Source organism: Papio anubis, chromosome 2 (assembly GCF_008728515.1).
Source record: "Papio anubis isolate 15944 chromosome 2, Panubis1.0, whole genome shotgun sequence".
Taxonomy (NCBI): Eukaryota; Metazoa; Chordata; class Mammalia; order Primates; family Cercopithecidae; genus Papio; species Papio anubis.
The window spans coordinates 154,783,891-154,805,599 of NC_044977.1; the positions used below are offsets into that span (position 1 = coordinate 154,783,891).

Sequence of the window (21,709 nt, forward strand, 5' to 3'; positions counted from 1 at the left end):
TGTAAGACGTGCTTAATTTGAGGCACAGACCAAAAGAAGCTGAGGGCCCGCTAAAAGTGTCCTTGTGCTTGGGCAGCTTACTTACATTACATTCTTGGCGGCAGTAGTGTTATGAAGACCACCTTCGGAGCCAGGTCTGCCCATTCTTAGGGCTCCAGCCACTGGCTGAGGTATCAGTAAGTTGATTCTTCCCCTCGCCGGTACCTGCCTCATTTCTTTTTTTTTTTGAGACGAGTTTCGCTCTGTCGCCAGGGTGAAGTGCAGTGGCGCGATCTCGGCTCACTGCAACCTCCGCCTCCGGGTTCGAGATTCTCCTGCCTCAGCCTCCCGAGTAGCTGGGACTACAGGTGTGTACCACCACGCCCATCTTTTTTTTTTTTTTTTTTTTTGTATTTTTAGTAGAGACGGGGTTTCACCATGTTGGCCAGGATGGTCTCGATCTCTTGGCCTCGTGAGCCGCCAGCCTTGGCCTCCCAAAGTGCTGGGATTACAGGCGTGAGCCACCACGCTCAGCCGCCTCATTTCTTCTTAACCATCTTTGTGGCTCAGTTTAGAGTCGCTCCTCAGGGAAGTTTGCTGAGTTAGGTACCTTCTTTGGAGCATAGGTATTTTCTCCATCCGAGCTATTGAAATGGTTTGCCTGTATCCCTACCTAGATTGTAAACTCCACTGAATCAGGAACCATGTCTGTTCAGTTTCTCCCTAGGGCCTTGTAGTAGGGTAGATGGTCAGTAAATACTGTTTAAGGCATTAATATTTATTTTAATCCTGGCCCTGGCTATAAGCCTCAAAAGTTTGCAGTTTTCTGCATTTAACTTCAAATTATTTTATTGGTAATGCATGCATGTGGTTAGCCTGTGCTGTAATTTAGATGTTTGTCCCCCTAAACCTCCTGTTGAAACTTGATCCCCAATGTTGGAGGTAGGGACTAATGGGCAGTGTTGGGTCATGGAGGTGGTTCCTTCATGAATAGATTAACGTCCTCCCTGGGAAGGGGGTAACTCTTTATTTCCCTGAGAGCTGGCTAAAAAGAACGTCGCACTTCCCTTCTTTTTCTTCCTCTCTGGCCATGTAATCTCTGCACACACCAGCTCTCCTTTGCCTTCTGCTGTGAGTATAAGCAGTCTTAAGCTCCCATCAGATGCAGATGCTCAGTCTTGAACTTTTCCAGACATCAGAACCATAAGCCAAATAAACCTTTTTTATTTATAAATTATCCAGCCTTGGGTATTCCTTTCTAGCAGCACTAAAGGGACTAAGACAACCTGCCATATGTAGGATCACAAGGTCAAGCACAAATTTATCTATCTATGCTGTACTATCCTCAGGTTGGCTGAGACAAGTAGACCATGAAACTTGGCAACAGCTACTCTATGTCTACATTCTATTATTGGCATCCAAAGTGAATATTGGCGGTGGATTTTGAGTTTATTCTAAGGGTTTAAATAGCTTTGCATGTTTTATCATGACTGGTATGGACTGAATTGCATCCCCCCAAAAAATTCATATGCTGAAGCCCTCACTCCTAATGTGACTATATAAATGTCCCTCAACTTACAAAGGGGTTATGTTCCAATAAACCCACCATAAATTGAAAATACCATAAGTTGAAAAGACCGTAAGTCAAAAATGCATTTAATGCTTCTAACCTACCAAACATCATAGCTTAGTGTAGCCTACCTAAAACGTGCTCAGAATACTTACATTAGCCTTCAGTTAGGCAAAATCGTCTGACAGAAAGCTTATTTTTTAATAAAGTATTATTTCATATAATCTACTAAATAATGAAAAACTGGATGGTTTTATGGGTACTCTTTAAAGTACAGATTCTAGAGTGCATATGGCTTTTGCACCACCATAAAGTCAAAAAAATCTTAAGTCAGGGACTATCTCTATTTGGGGCTAAGCCTTTAGGGAGGTAATAAAAATTAAATTAGGTCATAAGGGTGGGGCCCTAATCCCATAAGATTAATGTCCTTATAGAAAGTGGCACCAGAGAGCTCTCTCCATTTGAGAACACAGCAAAACAGACATCTGCAAGCCAGTGAGAGAGCCCTCACCCAAAACTGACCATGCCAGCACCCTCTTTTGGACCTCCCAACCTACAGAACTTTGAAAAAATAAACTTCTGTTGTGTAAGCCACCCAATCTAGTATTTTGTTAATGGCAGCCCAAGCTAATACAATGGTTTTATTTGTTGATACATTTTATAAAGTTTACAGACTGAGATATTAATATTATATTCGTTTTTGAAGAAACTTGTCCAGAGTTAAAACTATTGCTGCAAAATCACCCATCAAATTGTTAGCACAGCCTGACTCAATTTTAATTCTAATTACATACTTAACATCTGATGGAGGCAGAAGGTGTGAAATCAAATACAACAGGTAAAAGACAGAAATACAGTTCTTGCCTTCACGTAGCTTACCACCACCTTAAGTGGGGAAAATTAACCCAGGAAAAAATATGCTTAAGTCATACATTCAGATTTTTTTTTTTTTTTTTTTTGAGATGGAGTCTTGCTCTTTTGCCCAGGCTGGAGTACAGTGGCACCACGTCAGCTCACTGCAACCTCCACCTCCCGGGTTCAAGCAATTCTCCTGCATCAGCCTCCCAAGTTGCTGGGACTACAGGCACACACCACCACACCTGGCTAATTTTTTGTAATTTTAGTAGAGACGGGTTTCACAATGTTGGTCAGGCTGGTCTCAAACTCCTGACCTCAGGTGATCCACCCACCTCAGCCTCCCAAAGTGTTGGGATTACAGGCATGAGCCACAGCACCCAGCCACTTTATCTTAATTTTCCTTCTTTAATCTTTCTCATCACTCATTCTTACCAGGAACTCTGAAAAAAAAATTTAAGAAACCTCCAAAAATATATGCAAAAGAGGAGTCGAAGAAGAATAAGGAAACAGCAATGAAAAAGGAAAGCATAGACTGGAAGGGCAGATAGGCAGAAAGGCATTTATGAAATTGCACTTAGAAGGGATGCAATACATGTTTTCATGGGGTGGGAGCTGTCCCAGAGACTTCCTTTCACAGTCTGTCTACCCAGCTTCCAAATATAAACATGCACATGGCTGCTGCTTCCTCTCTTTCAGGGGAACTCAAACCAAAAACAGGAATCAGCCTTGCTAATTAGTGCTGAGTGGATCAGGGACTAACCAGAATCAGGCAACAAGAAAATGTAAGTCAAAACTTATGATCAGCCCTGGCAACAGAGCTAGACCCTGTCTCTACAAAATTTTTTTTAATCAGCTGGGCATAGTGGCACATGCCTGTAGTCCCAGCCACTCTGGAGGCTGAGGTGGGAGGATGGCTTGAGCCCAGGAATTTCAGGCTGCAATGAGCTATGATCACACCACGTCTCAAAACAAAAACAAAATTTATCTAGGGACTACAGGTGGCGCTTTGGATATGGGCAGCTAATCTGTCTACGATTAAAAACACGCAGGTGGCTTACTTTATCAATCCCAAATAAAAGAATTTGGGAACACAAGAAAGGGAAAAATAAGCCTCCATGTCAAGACCTTTCCCAGAAACCTGATAGCTTATAGTTAGAAATTGTTACAGAGAGTCCAGGTGCGGTGGCTTACGCTTGTAATCCCAGTACTTTGGGAGGCTGAAACTGGTGGATCATAAGGTCAGTAGTTCAAAACCAGCCTGGCCAAAATGGTGAAACTCCATCTCTACTAAAAATACAAAAAAAAATTAGCCTGGCGTGGTGGTGTGCGCCTGTAATCCCAGCTACTTGGGAGGCTGAGGCAGAATAGCTTGAACCCAAAAGGCAGAGATTGCAGTAAGCCAAGATCGAGCCATTGCACTCCAGCCTGGGCAACAAAGCAAGACTCCATCTCAAAAAAAAAAAAAACCCAGTGCTCAAACCAGTGTCAGAGAATGAAATGTAAACAGATATTTGTTATTAGTTTAGTAAATACAAAAATAGATAGGTGCAAGGAGGACATTAAGCCACAGGGGAAAGGAGTTGTGTGGTCAGGTTAGTCAGGCAATTAACTAGAAAAAAGCTGTCCACATAGAGGAGCCTGCATAATAAAAAGGCATTAAACAACAGTAGAATATTGCTAGAGCAAAAGATAGCTAGAAATACAATCAATAACCAGGTTATGGAAGTCAAGCACATTACAGTTTATTCTATAGGCAATGAGAAGCCATCAAAGGGTGTTTTTGTTTTTGTTTTCAGCACTTTAAAGACGTCATTCTCATCTTCCAGCCTCCATTGTTTCTGTGAGAAACTAGTTGTAATTCTTATCATTGTTTTCTTGTATGTCTTATGTCTTTTTCTATGAATGCTTTTAAGATTTTGTTTATATTTGTTTATCAAAAGTTACACTGATGTTTCTAGGTGTCTTTTTCTATGAATGCTTTTAAGATTTTCATTATATTTATCAAAAGTTACACTGTGATGTTTCATTACACTGTGATGTTTGTTTTGGTTTTCTATTTATCCTGCTTGGGGTTCATTTCATTCTCTGGATCTGTGGGTTGCTGTTTTCTCATTTTCTTTCTTTCTTTTTTAATTCTTTTATCAAATTTGGAAGACCTTTATCCAGTATTTCTTCAAATGTTTTTTTTTCTATCCCATTCTGTTTCTCTTCTTCTGGGACTACAATTAAACTCATGCTAGACTTCTCAGTACTTAGTACAGGTCATTCAGGCTCTGTTCATTCTTTTTTTTCCAAATCTTTTTCTGTGTTTCAGTTTGCATAATTTCTATTGAGAGCCACTGTCTAGTAATCCCTGAAAAAATCTAAATGTTGACATTTTCCCAAAGCACAGTACCCTGCTGATGGCTATAGTTTCCTTTGGGGGAAGGTTTAGAGATATGTTAGTCAGGAAATCAGAAATTAGATGGTATTACTACAGAGAGGATTTACTATTGAGTTTTCATTGACTGAAAAAGCAAAAAGGGAACACTGAGGTCACCCAGAGGTGACAGCTGCAGGGAGCAGCTATCAATGTTAGATCTAATGAGAAGGGAGAATCAAGGTGGACTATGAGGTCTCAGAAACTCTAGACAAATGACCTGGCTGAGTATTGCTCAGACCCCCGAGAGGATGCTGTCTGGCTGATTCTACTACTTCGGGGAAGGATATGATGAGACTGGTTGTGGGTGGGGAGGATGTCAAAAGAAGCTCAAGGCTGAAATCAATGGCTGCTGCTGGAGCAAAGGGCTCTTGCTTGTTGCTGGGATAACAGTGACAGAAACTGCAAACAAATGGAAAGGAGGAAGTCCCTTCCTGCCTTCTGCCTTCCAGACTCCCTCTAATGCCCTTTACTGATGGAACCTAGTGAGACATCAGCTGGCATAGAAAAAATGTACTTTGCAGGGTTTGAGCCATAGCATTACAGAGGAAAGTATAGAAGGGGGAATGTGGACCTGAGACAATAGTTTAATAACCAGCACCATATCATTTATTTGTGCTAAATTGGTAAGAATGGCCAAAATTAGACTTAATGCCATCATATAGCCTTTTACAGACTTTTAGACCTTTTTGAAAAGAATCTCAGGATACCATGTCAATTTTCTGCTATACTGTGTTTACTGTTGGTGCCTTTTTCAGGAGTAAGGAGTACGTTTACTGCGGTTTACACATACATTAGCCACAAAATCATAAACAAGGGCAGCCTTGGAAGAGATCTACCTAACTGAGGATAAGCAGACCCTACCCCAACGTTAAGTCTCCGAACATCAGGGACAAAATGGCATGGACTAGGTGGGACTGGCGAGAATCCACACTTCTCCCTATTTCTGTTTCCTATGTATCACCTAATGTAGCCATAATAAGGGGAATACCAATTTCCTGTTCTAACTTTGGACAACCACCCATTGTCATTAAAAAGCCACTTCTTTTCCCTTGTTTCCTCTTTTCCTGCCTCAACCCAGCCCTATGACTTCTAGTTTTCTAATGCAAGTAGATGACAAAACAGGGTTTGGTGTTCAACATTTCACCTTATAGTGTATTTTTCACAAATGAAGGAGTTTTGTTGAACATTTGTAGAACATTTCTAATTTCTGAACTTCAGTTCCATCTGAAAGGGGTCATTTCTTTGAGTCTTCTATTATTTAATAATAGCAGTTAATATTCTCCTTCTACTACAATTTACCTGGAAAGACACTGATAAATACCAATAAAGATACCAGATTCATAACGTATTTTATAATTTAATATTTGTATTTGAATATATTAGACTAGAATAAATTTTTTGCATTTGTATATATTATATATTATATAGCACTCTGTCAATTACATAACACAAAAGACATTCATAGGTAAACATTAAAATGGCAGTATACGTATTAATAATTGAACATTAAGGAGATAATAATAATCAAGTATTCATTTAATGGGAGAGTCTAGTATTTCCTGGTAGTCCTGCCTTCTTAAATTCCTCCAGTAAAGTTTATAGCCAGCAAGGACAAAAACACTAATCATAATGATTACCCCTCCAAAAACATCATAGATACTAGGAAATATGTGCAGCACGAGAAGCTGCAAGACCATAGCTACCACAATCTCCAAATGTTGTACTGTGCTAACCAAAGCTGGATGGAATTTGTCCAAGGCATAATAAACTCCTAAGAATGCTGCAGTAGAACAGACACATATAGCAATGAGATAACTCCAGGTTTCTCCATCTAATGGGATGATGGGTTCTTGAAGAATGAACATAGTAGATATTCCCCAAACTGTCCCTGTCCAACCAAAGGTAAACAGTGCAGTCCACATGCTGATCTTCTCCTTGATGGATCTATATACTATCATTGAAAGAGCAGTGGTCAGTCCAGCCATCACAGTCATGGTGTACCCAAAGGCTTCTTTCCAGGCATTTAACAAAGAATTATCTTCATCAACAATGTTGGGGATCATGACAAGACAAACACCTAAGATGCTGCAAACAACTGTAGCCATGTCAACATAAGCCATTTTCTCATCTACGAGTAAAAAAGCCAAAATGGCACTGAAGACTGTAGTTGTGGCTCTCCACATAGTGGTCCCATTGCTGGGAGGGACTATTGAAAATGATGTATAAGCACAAGTGATAGAAATGACATTGCATACACCATAAAAGAAGAGTCGTAATCTGTATCCACTGGGTCCAAAGGGGGCCTCCTGATAGTAACACACAACTAACACAGATAAGACCTGCAAAACAGAACGGATAAAAATCAGTTCTAGAGATGGTACTTTAGACCTGTCAGAAACAAGCCTAGTGATAAGAGCTACACATCCATGAGCCAAAGCAGATCCAAACAGCACTATCCACATTTTTCGGGACTGAAAAATGTTTTTATCTGCAAAGCTCTGGAATTGTCCAATCTCATTGATCATTGGGTCTTCTGTTGGTGGAGGTAGGGTATCCATGGTTCCAAAGAAAGTTCTTCCTTTTTTTTTCATTTCACTCAGCAGACCTTTCTTTGGATTTTCTTCCATAAAATTTCCATAGTCTTCATTGATTTCTTCATATCCATCATCCCCAGGCTGGGGATAATGAGAAGTATATTTCACCATCACTGTGTTGGGATGTATTTTCACCCGTTTTTTAACTGGATATTTTTTGGAGGGAGAAGTATCCATTTCTTCAGATAGTCAATTCTATTTAAAGAAAAAAAATGACAAAAAGACATTCATTTCATTGAAAATTTAATTTCTATTATAATCATATGCACCAATTCAATGATAGAAAGTAGAGGCTGTAACAGTAGTCCAGAAAAAAAAAAAAATAGAGATGATCTGGCAATATGCCTTATCAGATTATGGTACCTACTGGAATTGTTTACCCTTTTTTCACTCTCATCTGAAGTCTGCCCCCATGTCTCTTTGCTTGCTTGTTTCATTCAGCTCTATTTTCTATCTTTATACTACAAACCGATTTTTCCATCTTTTCTACCTGTTTCTCTACCTATCCAACAAGCAAAACACAGAAAGATAAATAATAACTTAGGTCAAACCTTTCCTTCTCATTGGGTTCATTTATCTGTTATAAATTATAAGTCCAAAGTATTTTGTATAATCAATTCTGTATAATACCAGAATTCACCTTATAAATTATAGTGATTTTAAAATATTTATTCTGGACTCCCCATAAGTTTTGAGATATAAAAATACACTGCAATTAGAACATAAATAACATGAATTTAGTAACACTCATGCATTGTTGGTAGAAAGGTTAAATTGTACAACCTCTCTCATGAGCAACTGGGCCATATGTATTAAGATTTTAACTACCCTCTACTCAGCAATACCACTTTTAAGATTTTATGCTAAAGAGATGATCACAATATGCTTTTTACATTCTGAATAAAAAAGGGGGGAATAATAATACATATTTATATTTGCTTACACAACAAATTATATAAAGATACCAAGAAAACTAATAGTGGTTCAGGTGACAGGAGGAACACAAATGGAAGAAAACCTTTTTGTTATTTTTGTTTACATTTTTATTTTTGAATTGTGATATTATCCAAAAAAATTAGAATTAAAATGTTTATCTGTTACTTAAGAAAAAGAATATACCCAAAAATGTGGCAAAAATATACATACAGGAGAGTTCATTGTAGCTTACTATAACGAATGTTCATACAATGGAATACTATGCTATCTATCTATTAAAAATGACAATGTAGGCACGGTGGCTCATGCCTGTAGTCCCAGCACTTTGGGAGGCTGAGGCAGGCGGATCACTTGAGGCCAGGAGTTTGAGAGGAGTTGGCCAGCCTGGCCAACATAGTGAAACGCCATCTCTACTAAAAATATAAAATTTAGCCAGGCCTGGTGGTATGTGTCTGTAATCCCAGCTACTCGGGAGGCTGAGGCATGAGAATCACATGAATCCAGGAAGCAGAGGTTGCAGTGAGCCAAGATTGTGCTACTGCACTCCGGCCTGGGTGACAGAGACTCTGTCTCAAAAAAGAAAAAAAAAAACACGATGTCCACTATATAATGTCAAGTGGAAAAAAAAGTTGAACTTACTGTAAGAGTTAAATAAAATAATGCACATAAACAATCTGCCACAGTGCTGGCATGTAGTAAACTCTCAATAAATGTTAGCAATAAATTTGGCTTCCTTTCACCTATAACAACTTTATGAAACACTGGGTATCTTCTACAATATTATTATTTCTTTTAGACCTTTATTTTTTCATTTGGTTCTTTCTTTCCTTTCAGCAATTTCCTATTTCTTTCCCCATGATTCCTCTCCTCCTAGTTAAAAAATAAAAAAGAGGCCAAGCACTCTGGCTCATGCCTGTAATCCCAGCATTTTGGGAGGCCGAGGTAGGCGGATCGCCTGAGGTCAGGAGTTCGAGACCTGCCTGGCCAACATGGTAAAACCCCATCTCTACTAGAAATACAAAAATTAGCTGGGTGTGCTGGCGCACACCTGTAATCCCAGCTACTCAGGAGGCTGAGGTAGGATAATTGCCTGAACCCAGGAGACGGAGGTTGCAGTGAGCCGAGATTGTGCCACTGCACTCCAGCGTCAGAAACAGAGCAAGACTCCATCTCAAAAAAAAAAAAAAAAAAAAAAAGAAAAGAAAAAGAAATCTTTTTTTCTTCCTCGTGACTCCCCGATTTCTTGCCAGAAACTCATCGGTTCCAAGATCTTAAACAATGGCCCAGAAATAAAATCTCATTTTGTTCTTTGACACCATCTACGGAGCCAACTGTTGTATTCCTATTTACTCCTTTCTTTTTGAAAAGGCACCACGTTCAGCTGGAAGAAGTCATGAAAAAAGTATCACCTGTGCCTCCAAACCCTTCTGTTTCCTAGCCTGGATGTCCCATTTGCAGCCCTTCTTCCTGCACACCACTATCAGCCTAATCTGATTGTTCTTTATTTCCAACTTTTGCCAGGACATGTCAAATCATAGCTTCAGCTTCAGTAATCGCAAACTGAATAGTCTTGTTCTCCCAAATAGATTTTTTTCCTAATGTCCTCATTTATGTTTGTGATACCACAATTTCTCCAGTTCCCCAAGCTAGAGATTAGGGAATACTGTGAATTATCTTTTCTGCCATCTTACTTGCATTTGGTCACTAATCTTACTGTTTTTGTCTTTGAAATATTCCTCAGTTTTTCCCTTTCTCCTCCAATTCTATGTAACTTTTATAATTGTGGTTTGGGTTATTGGGAATTCCTATCTGGAATATTGCAAAAGCATCCTAACTAGCCTCCCTTGGATCCCAGTCCTTCTCTAAAATTTATCTATATTATCCCACTGTCACATTGATCTGCCTTTAAAAGACTCAAAAAAAAAAAAAAAAAAAAACTTTTCTCAAGCTTTCCCCATTCAAGAACCTACAGTGATTTGCTAATCTCTACCTTATCAAATTTCAGCTACTCTGCCAGGCTCTCCATACCCTGGCTAATCTAGCTCCTATCAGTACTTAGCTCAACACGCCTACTTTGCTCTGAGCAGTCAGTCCAGTGTCTTCCCTGTCCTCATTCTCCATATGTATCTTAAGCTTTTATTTTCACTAGTTTCCCTTCTGCTCCAACTTTGTAAACACTGTTTATCTCCCTTTGCGAGGGAGTCTCACTCTTTGCCCAGGCTGGAGTGCAGTAGTGCGTTTTCGGCTCACTGCAAGCTCCACCTCCCGGGTTCACGCCATTCTCCTGCCTCAGCCTCCCTAGTAGCTGGGACTACAGGCGCCCGCCACCACGCTCGGCTAATTTTTTGTATTTTTAGTGGAGACAGGGTTTCACCGTGTTAGCCAAGATGGTCTCGATCTCCTGACCTCGTGATCCGCCCTCCTCAGCCTCTCAAAGTGCTGGGATTACAGGTGTGAGCCACCGTGCCCGGTCAACACTGTTCATCTTTAAAGGCCCAGTACAAATTCTATCTTTTAGAAACAAGCCTTTCCTGACCTCTAGCCACTTGTATGTTTTTCTTCCTTGTTTAAACATCTGCAGTAGTACTTCTAACCTAATATTTTGTAATCTAATAATTTTGTGATCTAGCTGTCTCAACTCAGTGGAATTTTGTTTCTAGTCACTGTGCCCAAATTTGATATGTCAAATAATAGTTATTTTGAGACAGGGTCTCACTCTGTTGCCCAGGCTGGAGTGCAGTGGCGTGATCACTGCTCACTGCAGCTTCAACCTCCAGGGCTCAAGCAATCCTCCCACCTCAGCCTCAGCTGAGACACTTGCACACCATCCCTCCTGGCTATTTTTTACACTTTCTGTAGAGACAGGGTTTTGCCATGTTGCCCACGATGATCTCAAACTCCTGGGTTCAAGCAATAAGCACACCTCGGCCTCTCAAAATGCTGGAATTACAGGCGTGAGCTACCACGCCCCGCGGCATTATTATTATTTTTTTTTAATTCAACAACTTTGTATGTTACATTATTGGACACAAAGTTATATCATGCTTTCAAGATATTCTTTTACTAATTCTCAGAACAATGCAAGGTATAAATATTTGTGCACACTCGTGCCTACTTGTGTGATCCTGAGTTTAATAGAGGAAAGGATAGAAACTAGCCTGGCTTATACATTTTTTAAAATATTATTTGGCTCATTTTCCCTAAAAACATCAAGAAAGGAATTGCCACATGCCTAATTCAAAAGTTATGCTTAGTGGTAAGTATATATATATACATCAACTTTTAAGAGGTTTAAAAAAAAAACTTCTCCCATTGTAACAGCTTATAGTTCACCACATACTACTAAAACAACCCATAAACCATGAGTGCATTATCAGGAGTGATAGGAAGGGTGAGTCGACCAATGTGAAATTTACCTTGTAGGCAGTTGACATTCTGCAGTATATGGCAACTGGTCATGAGCAGAACGAAGAATTTAGAAGGATCCAATCTCTCAATATGCTGGCACAAACTGTATCACTTGGGTCCATCAATATCATTTTCCAGCACTTTTGGGAGGCTGAGGCGGGCAGATCACTTGAGGTCAGGGGTTTGAGACCAGCCTAACCAACATGGTGAGACCTCATCTCTACTAAAAATACAGAAAGTTAGCTGGGCGTGGTGCCACATGCCTGTAGTCCCAGCTACTTGGGAGGCTGAGACACCAGAATCACTTGAACCCAGGAGGCAGAGGTTGCAGTGAACCAAGATCGCACCACTGCACTTCAGCCTGGGAGACACAGTGAGAACTTGTGTCAAAAATAAAAAATAAAAATAAATAAAAGCACAGGATTTAAAGTAAAAAAAAAAAAAAGTTGGGTTCAACTTTACCCCTTATTAATCATGACTTTGGGTACATGATTTTGTTTTCATAAACTTTAGTTTCTACATGTATAAAAGAGATAATAATACTTATTACCTATGATTATTACAAAGTATAATGATAAAATATATGTAAATTAAATGGCATATAATCCTTAGGTGTATTTAGTTAATGGCCAAAAAATTAGGTACTATAATACATAATTTTTTTTAGGTTCAGGGAGTACCTGTGCAGATTCGTTACACACACACATCACACACACACACATATATATATATATATATATTTTTTTTTTTTTTTTTTTGAGGCAGAGTTTCGCCTTGTTGCCCAGGCTGGAGTGCAATGGCACCACCTCGCTCATCATAACCTCCACCTCCCGGGTTCAAGCTGCATTCTCCTGCCTCAGCCTCCTTCCTAGAAGCAATATGCACAGCCACCACGCCTGGCTAATTTTTGTATTTTTTAGTAGAGACGGGTTTCTCCAGTTGGTCAGGCTAGTCTTGAACTCCTACCAGGTGATCCGCTTCACCGGGCCTCCCAAAGTGCTGGGATTACAGGCACGAGCCACCACGCCTGGTCCGTTACATGTATTATGTAATGGTAAGATTTAGGATTCTGGTGTATCCATCACCCAAATAGTGAGCATTGTACCCAATAGGTAATTTTTTAACCCTCTCTTCCCACCCACTCTACCCCATTTTGGAGTCTCCAGTGTCTATTATTTCCATCTTCATGTGTACCCATTGTTTAACTCCCACTTAATAAGAGCTTATAAGACAGAACATGCTGTATTTGATTTTATGTTTCTGAGTTATTTCACTTAGGATAATAGCCTCTAGCTCTATCCATGTTGCCGCAAAGGACATAATTTCATTCTTTTTTATGACTATGATGGCTTTTTGTCACTCTAGATTCACTTTATCACCCAGTGAATATGGCTGGCTCAAGTGATCCTCCCACCTCAGTCTCCTAAGTAGCTGGGGCATCAGACGCCTGCCATCACGCCCACCTAATAATTTTTGTATTTTTTGTAGAGATGAGTTTTCGCCATGTTGCCCAGGCTGGTCTCAAACTCCTGGGCTCAAGTGATCCACCAACCTCAGCCTCCCAAAGTGCTGGGATTATAAGCATGAGCCACCATACCCAGCCTCTGATGGCTTTTTGGTGTGTACACTTGGCTATGCTGAACTACACTTTGCAATTTATTTAATCAAACACTAATCTATCTAAGTTGCTGTTGTGAAGAGATTTTACAGATGTGATAAAAGTCCCTTTTGTTTGCTGTAAATGTGTTGATAAATAAATAGCCCCTAATCTGTTGACTTTATCCTGGGTAGGCCTGACTTAATAAGGGGAACCCTTTAAAGGTGGGGGCTTAGGCCTTCCTTAAATTCAGAGATTCCAAACAGCTTATGCCCTTGGGGTTCCAGCCTGTTCATGATTTTTTCTTTACTGCCTGTGGACAACAAGCATTATCCTGTGCTCATGGGTTTCTAACCAGTTTTTTCTGTTTTGTTTTGAGACAGAGTCTTGCTTTGTCACCCAGACTGGAGTGTAGTGATGCAATCCCGGCTCACTGCAACCTCTGCCTTCCAGGTTCAAGCGATTCTCCTGCCTCAGCCTCCTGAGTACCTGGGATTACAGACACCCACTGCCGCCACCACTACATCCAGCTAATTTTTGTATTTTAGTGGAGGTGGGGTTTCGCCATGTTAGCCAGGCTGGTCTCGAACTCCTGACCTCAAGTGATCCATCTGCCTCGGCCTTCCAAAGTGCTGGGATTACAGGCATGAGCCACTGCTCCCAGCCCTAACTGGCCCTTAATCTCCCCTTCCTGAATGACTGCCTACAGACTTCAGACTTGCTTATCCAGCCCCCAACAAGAACATAAGCCAATTTTTTTTTTTTTTTTTTTGAGATAGAGTTTCACTCTTGTTGCCCAGGCTGGAGTGCAATGAAGTGCAATGAAGCCAATTCTTTATAATAAATCCCCTACTGGTTCTGTGTTTCAAATTAACTCCTAACTCTGATATACATTAGAATTCTCTCCTTGCTTGTTGTCTTCTGCTAACTCTAATAGGCCACCAATATTCTCTTGGTTGCAAGTGTCCAAATGTAGGTTATCTCAGGTAAAATCTGGAGGGCCTCCTCAGTACAAATCCCTGATGTGGGAGAGCCTTACATTTTGAGACTTAGAGTCCACAGATTTTTGCTGTTTGGTCTTCTTGCCTAGTAGGCAGCTGTCCTGGGCAGGAACCAACAGTATTCACTTGGCACCAGGAAACTAGGAAATTTTATTTATTTATTTATTGACAGAGTCTCACTCTGTCACCCAGGCTAGAATGTAGTGGCATGATCTTAGCTCACTGCAACCTCCACCTCCCAAGTTCAAGTGATTCTCCTGCCTCAGCCTCCCGAGTAACTGGGATTACAGGCATGCACCACCACGCCCAGCTAATTTTTGTATTTTTAGTAGAGATGGGGTTTCACCATGTTGGCTAGGCTGATCTCAAACTCCTGACCTCAGGTGATCCACCCGCCTTAGCCTCCCAAAGTGCTGGGATTACAGGTGTGAGCTACCATGCCCAGCCGGAAATTTTATTTTAGAGATAAGAAATTTAAGACTCAGAAATTTTGAGTTCTGGTTTGGCCACCAACAAGAGTAATAATTATTGTCTGTCTTAGGAGAAAGTGTTTTGGATGGTAACTGTTGGGATCTTTTGACATGTCTTCACAATCGGTTTGTCTTTTTAATGACTTCATACTTCTAGTGTTTTGATATTTCTCCAAATGCAAGACCACTATGTACTTTAGCCACTGTAACTTTCTGCAATCTGCTCTAAATTGTTCTGATCAAAGTGCCAACTCAACTTTTCCTCCTTCCTCAGAGACAAGTGCTCTAAACCAGTATCATGGCTTTAGTTCCTCTGACAAGGATTCACATGGGGAAAGTGACCACTAAGGCAGAGGTGTCTACTTCACCAGTGCAGAGCAACTCAGCTAATTAGAGGGAATATGAAATAGAACCAGAAGTCTAGTCTGCTTAGCTACAAATGTTTCCACCAAAAATACTGGATACAAATGGATTAAAAGTATGCAGTTTGGTGTCTGCTTGAACAATGGGCACATTCAGTGTGGCGAGCTTAAAACCACTATTTTTATCCAAAAGAGGAACTATTTTCCAAGCTAGATCCCAGAATATGAGGCCTGAGACCACTTCATTCCTATGGTTGAGAAAAGTAATACTCAATTATGGAGGCTGGCACGTCGGCATGTCCAAAATTTGCAGAGTGGGTAGCAGGCCAGTCCAGAGAAGTGCCAGTATTGCCGTTTAAGTCCAAAGTCTGTCGGCTAAAGAATTCCCTCTTAGGGCCGGGCGCGGTGGCTCAAGCCTGTAATCCCAGCACTTTGGGAGGCCGAGACGGGCGGATCACGAGGTCAGGAGATCGAGACCATCCTGGCTAACATGGTGAAACCCCGTCTTTACTAAAAAAATTCAAAAAACTAGCCGGGCGAGGTGGCGGGCGCCTGTAGTCCCAGCTACTCGGGAGGCTGAGGCAGGAGAATGGCGTGAACCCGGGAGGTGGAGCTTGCAGTGAGCTGAGATCCGGCCACTGCACTCCAGCCTAGGCGACAGAGCGAGACTCCGTCTCAAAAAAAAAAAAAAAAGAATTCCCTCTTGCTTGGGGGAGGTCAGTCTTTTGTGCTCTTCAGGCTTTCAACTGATTGGACGATGCCCACCCACATTATGGAAGGCAATTTGCTTTCCCCCAAAGTCCACCCTTCCAAATGTAAATCTCATCCAAAAACTCTCACAGAAACATCCAGAATAATGTTTGACCAGCCAAGTTGACACGTAAAAGTAACCATAGAATTTTTTTTTTTTTTTTTTTAAAGAGGCCAGGTGTGGCAGCTCATACAAGGCCAGGAGTTCGAGACCAGCCTGGCCAACATGGCAAAACCCATCTCTAGTAAAAATACAAAAATTAGCTGGACGTCGTAGCACATACCTATAATCCCAGCTACTCAGGAGGCTGAGGCAGGAGAATCGGTTGAACCCAGGAGGCAGAGGTTGCAGAGGAGGCAGATGCCACCACTGCACTCCAGCCTGGGTGACAGAGCAAGACTGTCTCAAAATAATAGAAGACCAAAAAAAAAGAAAAAGAAAAAGAAAACATTAAAAAGCAACAAAAAAAAGATTGTTTTAAAGAAAAAAAAGAAAAGTAACCATCAGTCTTATCCCCTGCTTGTCTCCCATATGCACAAAGCTTCTGACTATTCCCAACTACTGGGAATTCTTTGAACACATCATGTTTTCATGTCTCTAGGTTGTCTAATATGCTGTTCCTTCTTTATGGAATATTCTTTTCCTGCTTTTTCACCTGGTTAATACCTGCTCATTATTCAAGGCCCAGATTAAATATCACCTTCTCTCAAAAACTTCCCTAGGCCTACCTCCCAATCCAATCTGAGTTAGATACCTGCACCTGAGCGGGGGATATAACTTTCATTATACCTTTAGTCACAGAATTTACCATATTGAATTACAAATGTTTGTCTTTCTCTTCCACTGAACCTGTGACGGTCTCAACTACAGAGACCACATCTAATATAGTACTCGGCATGAGATGAGAATTCAGTAATTGTCAAATGAAGAATAACCATTTTTTTAATGAAGCAAAATTTAGTACCAACCAAATATAAATAATATAAATAAATGGATTTAAATGGCTAGCAACTCAAATAGGAAGCCTTATCCATTAAAACACTTTAAAGTTCCTAATATTTCAAGAATAAAACATCACAGTATACAGTTTGGCTATTAAGAGAATTTGTGTATTCAGCTTCTCTACCTCTGGCACTATTTCTGCTGCTAGGTCTCCCAAATTTCCTTTAATATTAAATTTTTAGGGGCCGGGCACGGTGGCTCACGCCTGTAATCCCAGCACTTTGGGAGGCCAAGGCGGGCGGATCACGAGGTCAAGAGATCGAGACCATCCTGGCTAGCATGGTGAAACCCCGTCTCTACTAAAAATACAAAAATTAGTTGGGCATGATGGCGTGCGCCTGTAGTCCCAGCTACTCGAGAGGCTGAGGCAGGATAATTGCCTGAACCTGGGAGGTGGAGATTACAGTGAGCCGAGATCATGTCACTGACTCCAGCCTTGCAACAGAGCAAGACTCCGTGTCGGAAAAAAAAAAAAAAAAGAAAAGAATTAAATTTTTAGGGCATAACTGCAGCTGTTCCTTAAGTAATTTGTATCTGCTTTAAACCACTAGAGAATTAAACTATTCTCAGTCAATTTTGAAGGGTGCTGGAAATACATGTGTTTCAGCATCTTCAGGCTGAGTTTCAACTGCTAGTTTCCTGATAGTTTCCCAGTGTATGCCTTACATTTTGGCCCAGTCAAGTGAGTCCCAGCACCAGCAAATCCACAGTGATTCCACATCAGGAGCTTCCCAGTGGTTCCATATCTGAGCTTGTTCAGAATAAGCTTCTCACCCAAGAGCTTATTCTATTTACCACCATCAGATCTCTAAATAAATAACATTTTGTTTATTCCTATTACAAAAGCAATATGTGTTTACTATAGAACAATTAGAAATGTGAGAAAGCAAAGAAAATAAAAATCACTCATAATCCTACCAGAGACAACTACAGACTCCTCTAGAAAGATTTTTCTTGCAAAAATGATATCAAACATCATATCCTATTTTATAACTTTCCCATTTTACAATGCATTGTAAACATTTTCCATGTCATTAAAAATTACATAATATCACTTTTAATGGCTAGTTAATATGGAGCCAAGAAGGGCTTTGAACACATTAACTTCAGCCCTCCTAATGCTGAAAGGCAAATGGGATGACAAACTACCCTTATGCAGGGCTAGATTCATAGCAATAACAGGAAATGCCACATATGTGAAAATAAACAGATAACAATTTTGAAGTTTTTCCATTGAATGTACATGAAGGAATGTTTTGTCTTGTTTTTTCTTTTCTTTTTTTTTTTTTTTTTTTTTTTGAGACAGAGTCCTGCTTTGTCGCCCAGGCTGGAGTGCAGTGGCCCAATCTCCACTCACTGCAACTTCCACCTCCCAGGTTCAAGCAATTCTCGTGCCTCAGCCTCAGGAGTAGCTGGGACTACAGGTGTGAGCCACCACGCCCAGCGAATTTTTGTATTTTTGGTAGAGACAGGATTTTTGCCATATTGGCCAGGCTGGTCTCAAACTCCTGGCCTCATGCAATCAGTCAGCCTGGGCCTCCCAAAGTGCTGGGATTACATGTGTGAGCCACCACGCCCAGTCAACAAATTTGTTTTCTTTTTTTTTTTTTGAGACAGAGTCTCACTCTGTCTCCCAGGCTGGAGTGCAGTGGCGCAATCTTGGCTCACTGCAACCTCCACCTCCCAGGTTCAAGCAATTCTCCTGCCTCAGCCTCCCAAGTAGCTGGGACTACAGGCGCCTGCCGCCACACCCAACTAGTTTATTGTATTTTCAGTAGAGATGGGGTTTCACCATGTTAGCCAGGATGGTCCCCATCTCCTTACCTCATGATCGCCCACCTCGGCCTCCCAAAGTGCTGGGATTACCAGCGTGAGCCACCGCACCCGGCTGTTTTCTTTTTTTTTTTTTTTTTTTTTTGAGACGGAGTCTCACTCTATCGCCAGGCTAGAGTGCAGTGGCGAAATCTCGGCTCACTGCAACCTCTGCCTCCCGGGTTCAAGCAATTCTCCTTGATTCTCTCCGTGCTCGGCCAGCAAATTTGTTTTCTTATAACTTGCACATCCTGTCCACCTCCCAATAACTTCTATTCAAACCTTCATCTAGGCTCAGCTAGGCTCAGGGCAAAGGGTAAGTGTCAACGTGTAGATAGTAAAATTCACTCAGAACTCTGATTTTTTTGTTTTGTTTTGAGACAAAGTCCCACTCTGCCACCCAGGTTAGAGTGCAGTGGGGCAATCTCAGCTCACCTCAACCTCCACCTCCTGGGTTCAAGGGATTCTCCTGCCTCAGCTTCCTCAGTGGCGGGGACTACAGGCATGCGCCACCATGCCCAGCTAATTTTTGTATTTTTAAGTAGAGATAGGGTTTCACCATGTTGGCCAAGCTGGTCTCGAACTTCTGACCTCAGGTGATCCGCCCGCCTCGGCCTCCCAAAGTGCTGGGATTACAACCTTGAGCCACTGCGCCTGGCCTTTCTGAGATGGGATCTCACTCTGTCGCCCAGCCTGGAGTGCAGTGGAGCAATTTCAGCTCACTGCAACCTCCACCTCCTGGGCTCAAGGGATTCTCCTGCCTCAACCTCCCACGCAGCTGGGATTGTAGGTGTGTGCCACTACACCCGGCTAATTTTTGTATTTTTTTTAGTAGAGACAGGGTTCTGCCACATTGGCCAAGCTGGTCTCGAACTCCTGGCCTCAAGTGAACCGCCCACCTCAACCTTCCTAAGTGCTGGGATTACACACCTGAGCCACCGCACCCGACCCAGAACTCTGATTTTTAAAGTGCTCCTTCTAAAAAGACTCAGAGCCACAGAGACATCAGAAACAATCATAGAATGACTCTACATCCTCCCACAATGATACTAGACAGACACATTGGCACACCTCGAAATTTCTGGGTTGTGCACAGCCCAAGATGGCTCATTTAAGCTGCCATGTCCACTCCTCCAACAAATCCAGGCACCATCTAACTGGGGCATGCCAAGTCACAGTCTCCTTTGTGAATTCCATGATGGCAAGAGAGCTCTCATTCATATTTGCGTTCCTGGCACACAGAGCACATTTAATAAAAGTTGATTAAACAAAAATAATGACTTGGTCCTGAACTGCATTCTACAACTGCTCCTTGAGCTTTGTCCCATCCTATAATAGCCATCACAAGCTCTGCTATTTATTCTACCATTTCTGTCCTGGCCCCACCTTTGAGATTGTTCTCACAGTTATCTTTGCCACTAGGTTGCAATTCTGACTATGCTGGTGACGCTGGTTCCAGGTCCCTCAGGAACCCCTCTGCCAGTCTGGTCTGCCCTTGAACTCTATACTGGCCCCAGGGTATCCCAGGATTGTCAGAAAGGCCTGGCCAGGATTCACCTGGGAGAGGGATCAGCATCTCTGCAAAGTTGTTGGATTGAAGGAACTTTCATTTTGAGCTACATCATTGAAGAGCTTTAAATCTGAAAATAAGAAAGACATTGAACCCTATTACTCACATCTCTTTGTCATTTGAAGCAGATCCCAAACCACTCAAAAGGACAAAACAAGGAAATAGCAATGAATTGCATTCAGTGAATGGGGTAAGGGTATTAAGTGTCTGGAATGTAAGAAACAAAAACATTAGTTTTTACCTTTTTTTCTATTTTCTAAATGTTTTGGTGGCTAGAATAAGATATACTTTGAACTCAAGAGCAATAAATGTTAATATATTAAAAGTAGCTTTATGAAATATGAAAAGTATCTTTATTTCAAAATACTTCAAAGTAGTCATCTGAATATCAGAAATATTAAGACAACTTATTAAATCCTGTATTAAAATGATTGCTTATTACTTTTTGTTTATACTAGTCAGAAGTGATTCTCTTCTACATTTTAGATTTTTCAGAGTAAAAAGGATATAATTTTAGACTTTGACTACAAACGGGGGTTTTTCCACACAATTTGTGGACATGACTGTCTGATGGTGACTCTTAGGTATTTATGCTAAAAATGTTATTTTGGGAATCGACTCTGATATTTATATTCACATTATTGGCCAGTAGGGAACTGATACCTGACTCAAAAATTAGTAGGATATGAAGTCCTTCATTCTATCCATGAGCTCGTTGTTCTTAAGAAAAAAATTTAGTTTGAGAGTCTGAGGAATGATAAGTTTGTTACATTCCAGAATCTAGTTTTGGTGCTGTGTCCATCCTTTAGATAGAGTGCAGCTCTGTATTACCATAGCAACAACTAACTTTTGTTTCCATAGCCACTGACTGCACTCCTGACCCTGCCAACCATCTTGCAAATGCATCCTCTTGCTTAGAAGAACCAGGGAAGGAGTGGGGCGTGGTGGCTTATGCCTGCAATCCCAGAACTTTGGGAGGCTGAAGCAGGCAGATCACTTTGAGCTCAGGAGTTGGAGACCAGCCTGGGCAAAATGGTGAAACTGTCTCTTTAAAAAAAAAAAAAAAAAAAAATCACACCACTATACTACAGCCTGGGCAACAGTGAGACCCTATCTCAAAAAAAAAAAAGAAAGAAAAAAAAGGCAAGGCACAGTGGCTCACATCTGTAATCCCAGCACTTTGGGAGGCTGAGACGGGCTTACCACCTGAGGGCAGGAGTTCGAGACCAGCCTGGCCAACATGGTGAAACCCCATTTCTACTAAAAATAAAAAAAAGTAGCCAGGCATGGTGGAATGCGCCTATAGTCCCAGCTACCAGGGAGGCTGAGGCAGGAGAATTGCTTGAACCAGGGAGGCAGAGTTCGCAGTGAGCCGAG

General features: G+C 41.2%; 1 protein-coding gene across 8 annotated transcripts in view; it reads right to left on the minus strand.

Annotated features, from left to right (window-relative positions):
* Positions 1–6,166: 6,166 nt before the first annotated feature.
* SLC35G2 (solute carrier family 35 member G2) overlaps positions 6,167–21,709 on the minus strand; it is a 37,189-nt gene continuing 21,646 nt past the window's right edge. For 4 of the 8 annotated variants that reach the window (XM_003895070.5, XM_003895069.5, XM_009201659.4 and 1 more), the window contains exon 2: positions 6,167–7,618. In XM_003895070.5, coding sequence (XP_003895119.1) covers positions 6,362–7,600 — 1,239 coding nt within the window. In that variant the 5' untranslated portion in view covers positions 7,601–7,618 and the 3' untranslated portion in view covers positions 6,167–6,361. Of the gene's footprint in view, positions 7,619–11,775; positions 11,976–19,833; positions 20,403–21,709 lie in introns of those variants that run through there. The other 4 variants (XM_017955861.3, XM_009201657.4, XM_031663741.1 and 1 more) reach the window with 4 other exon arrangements.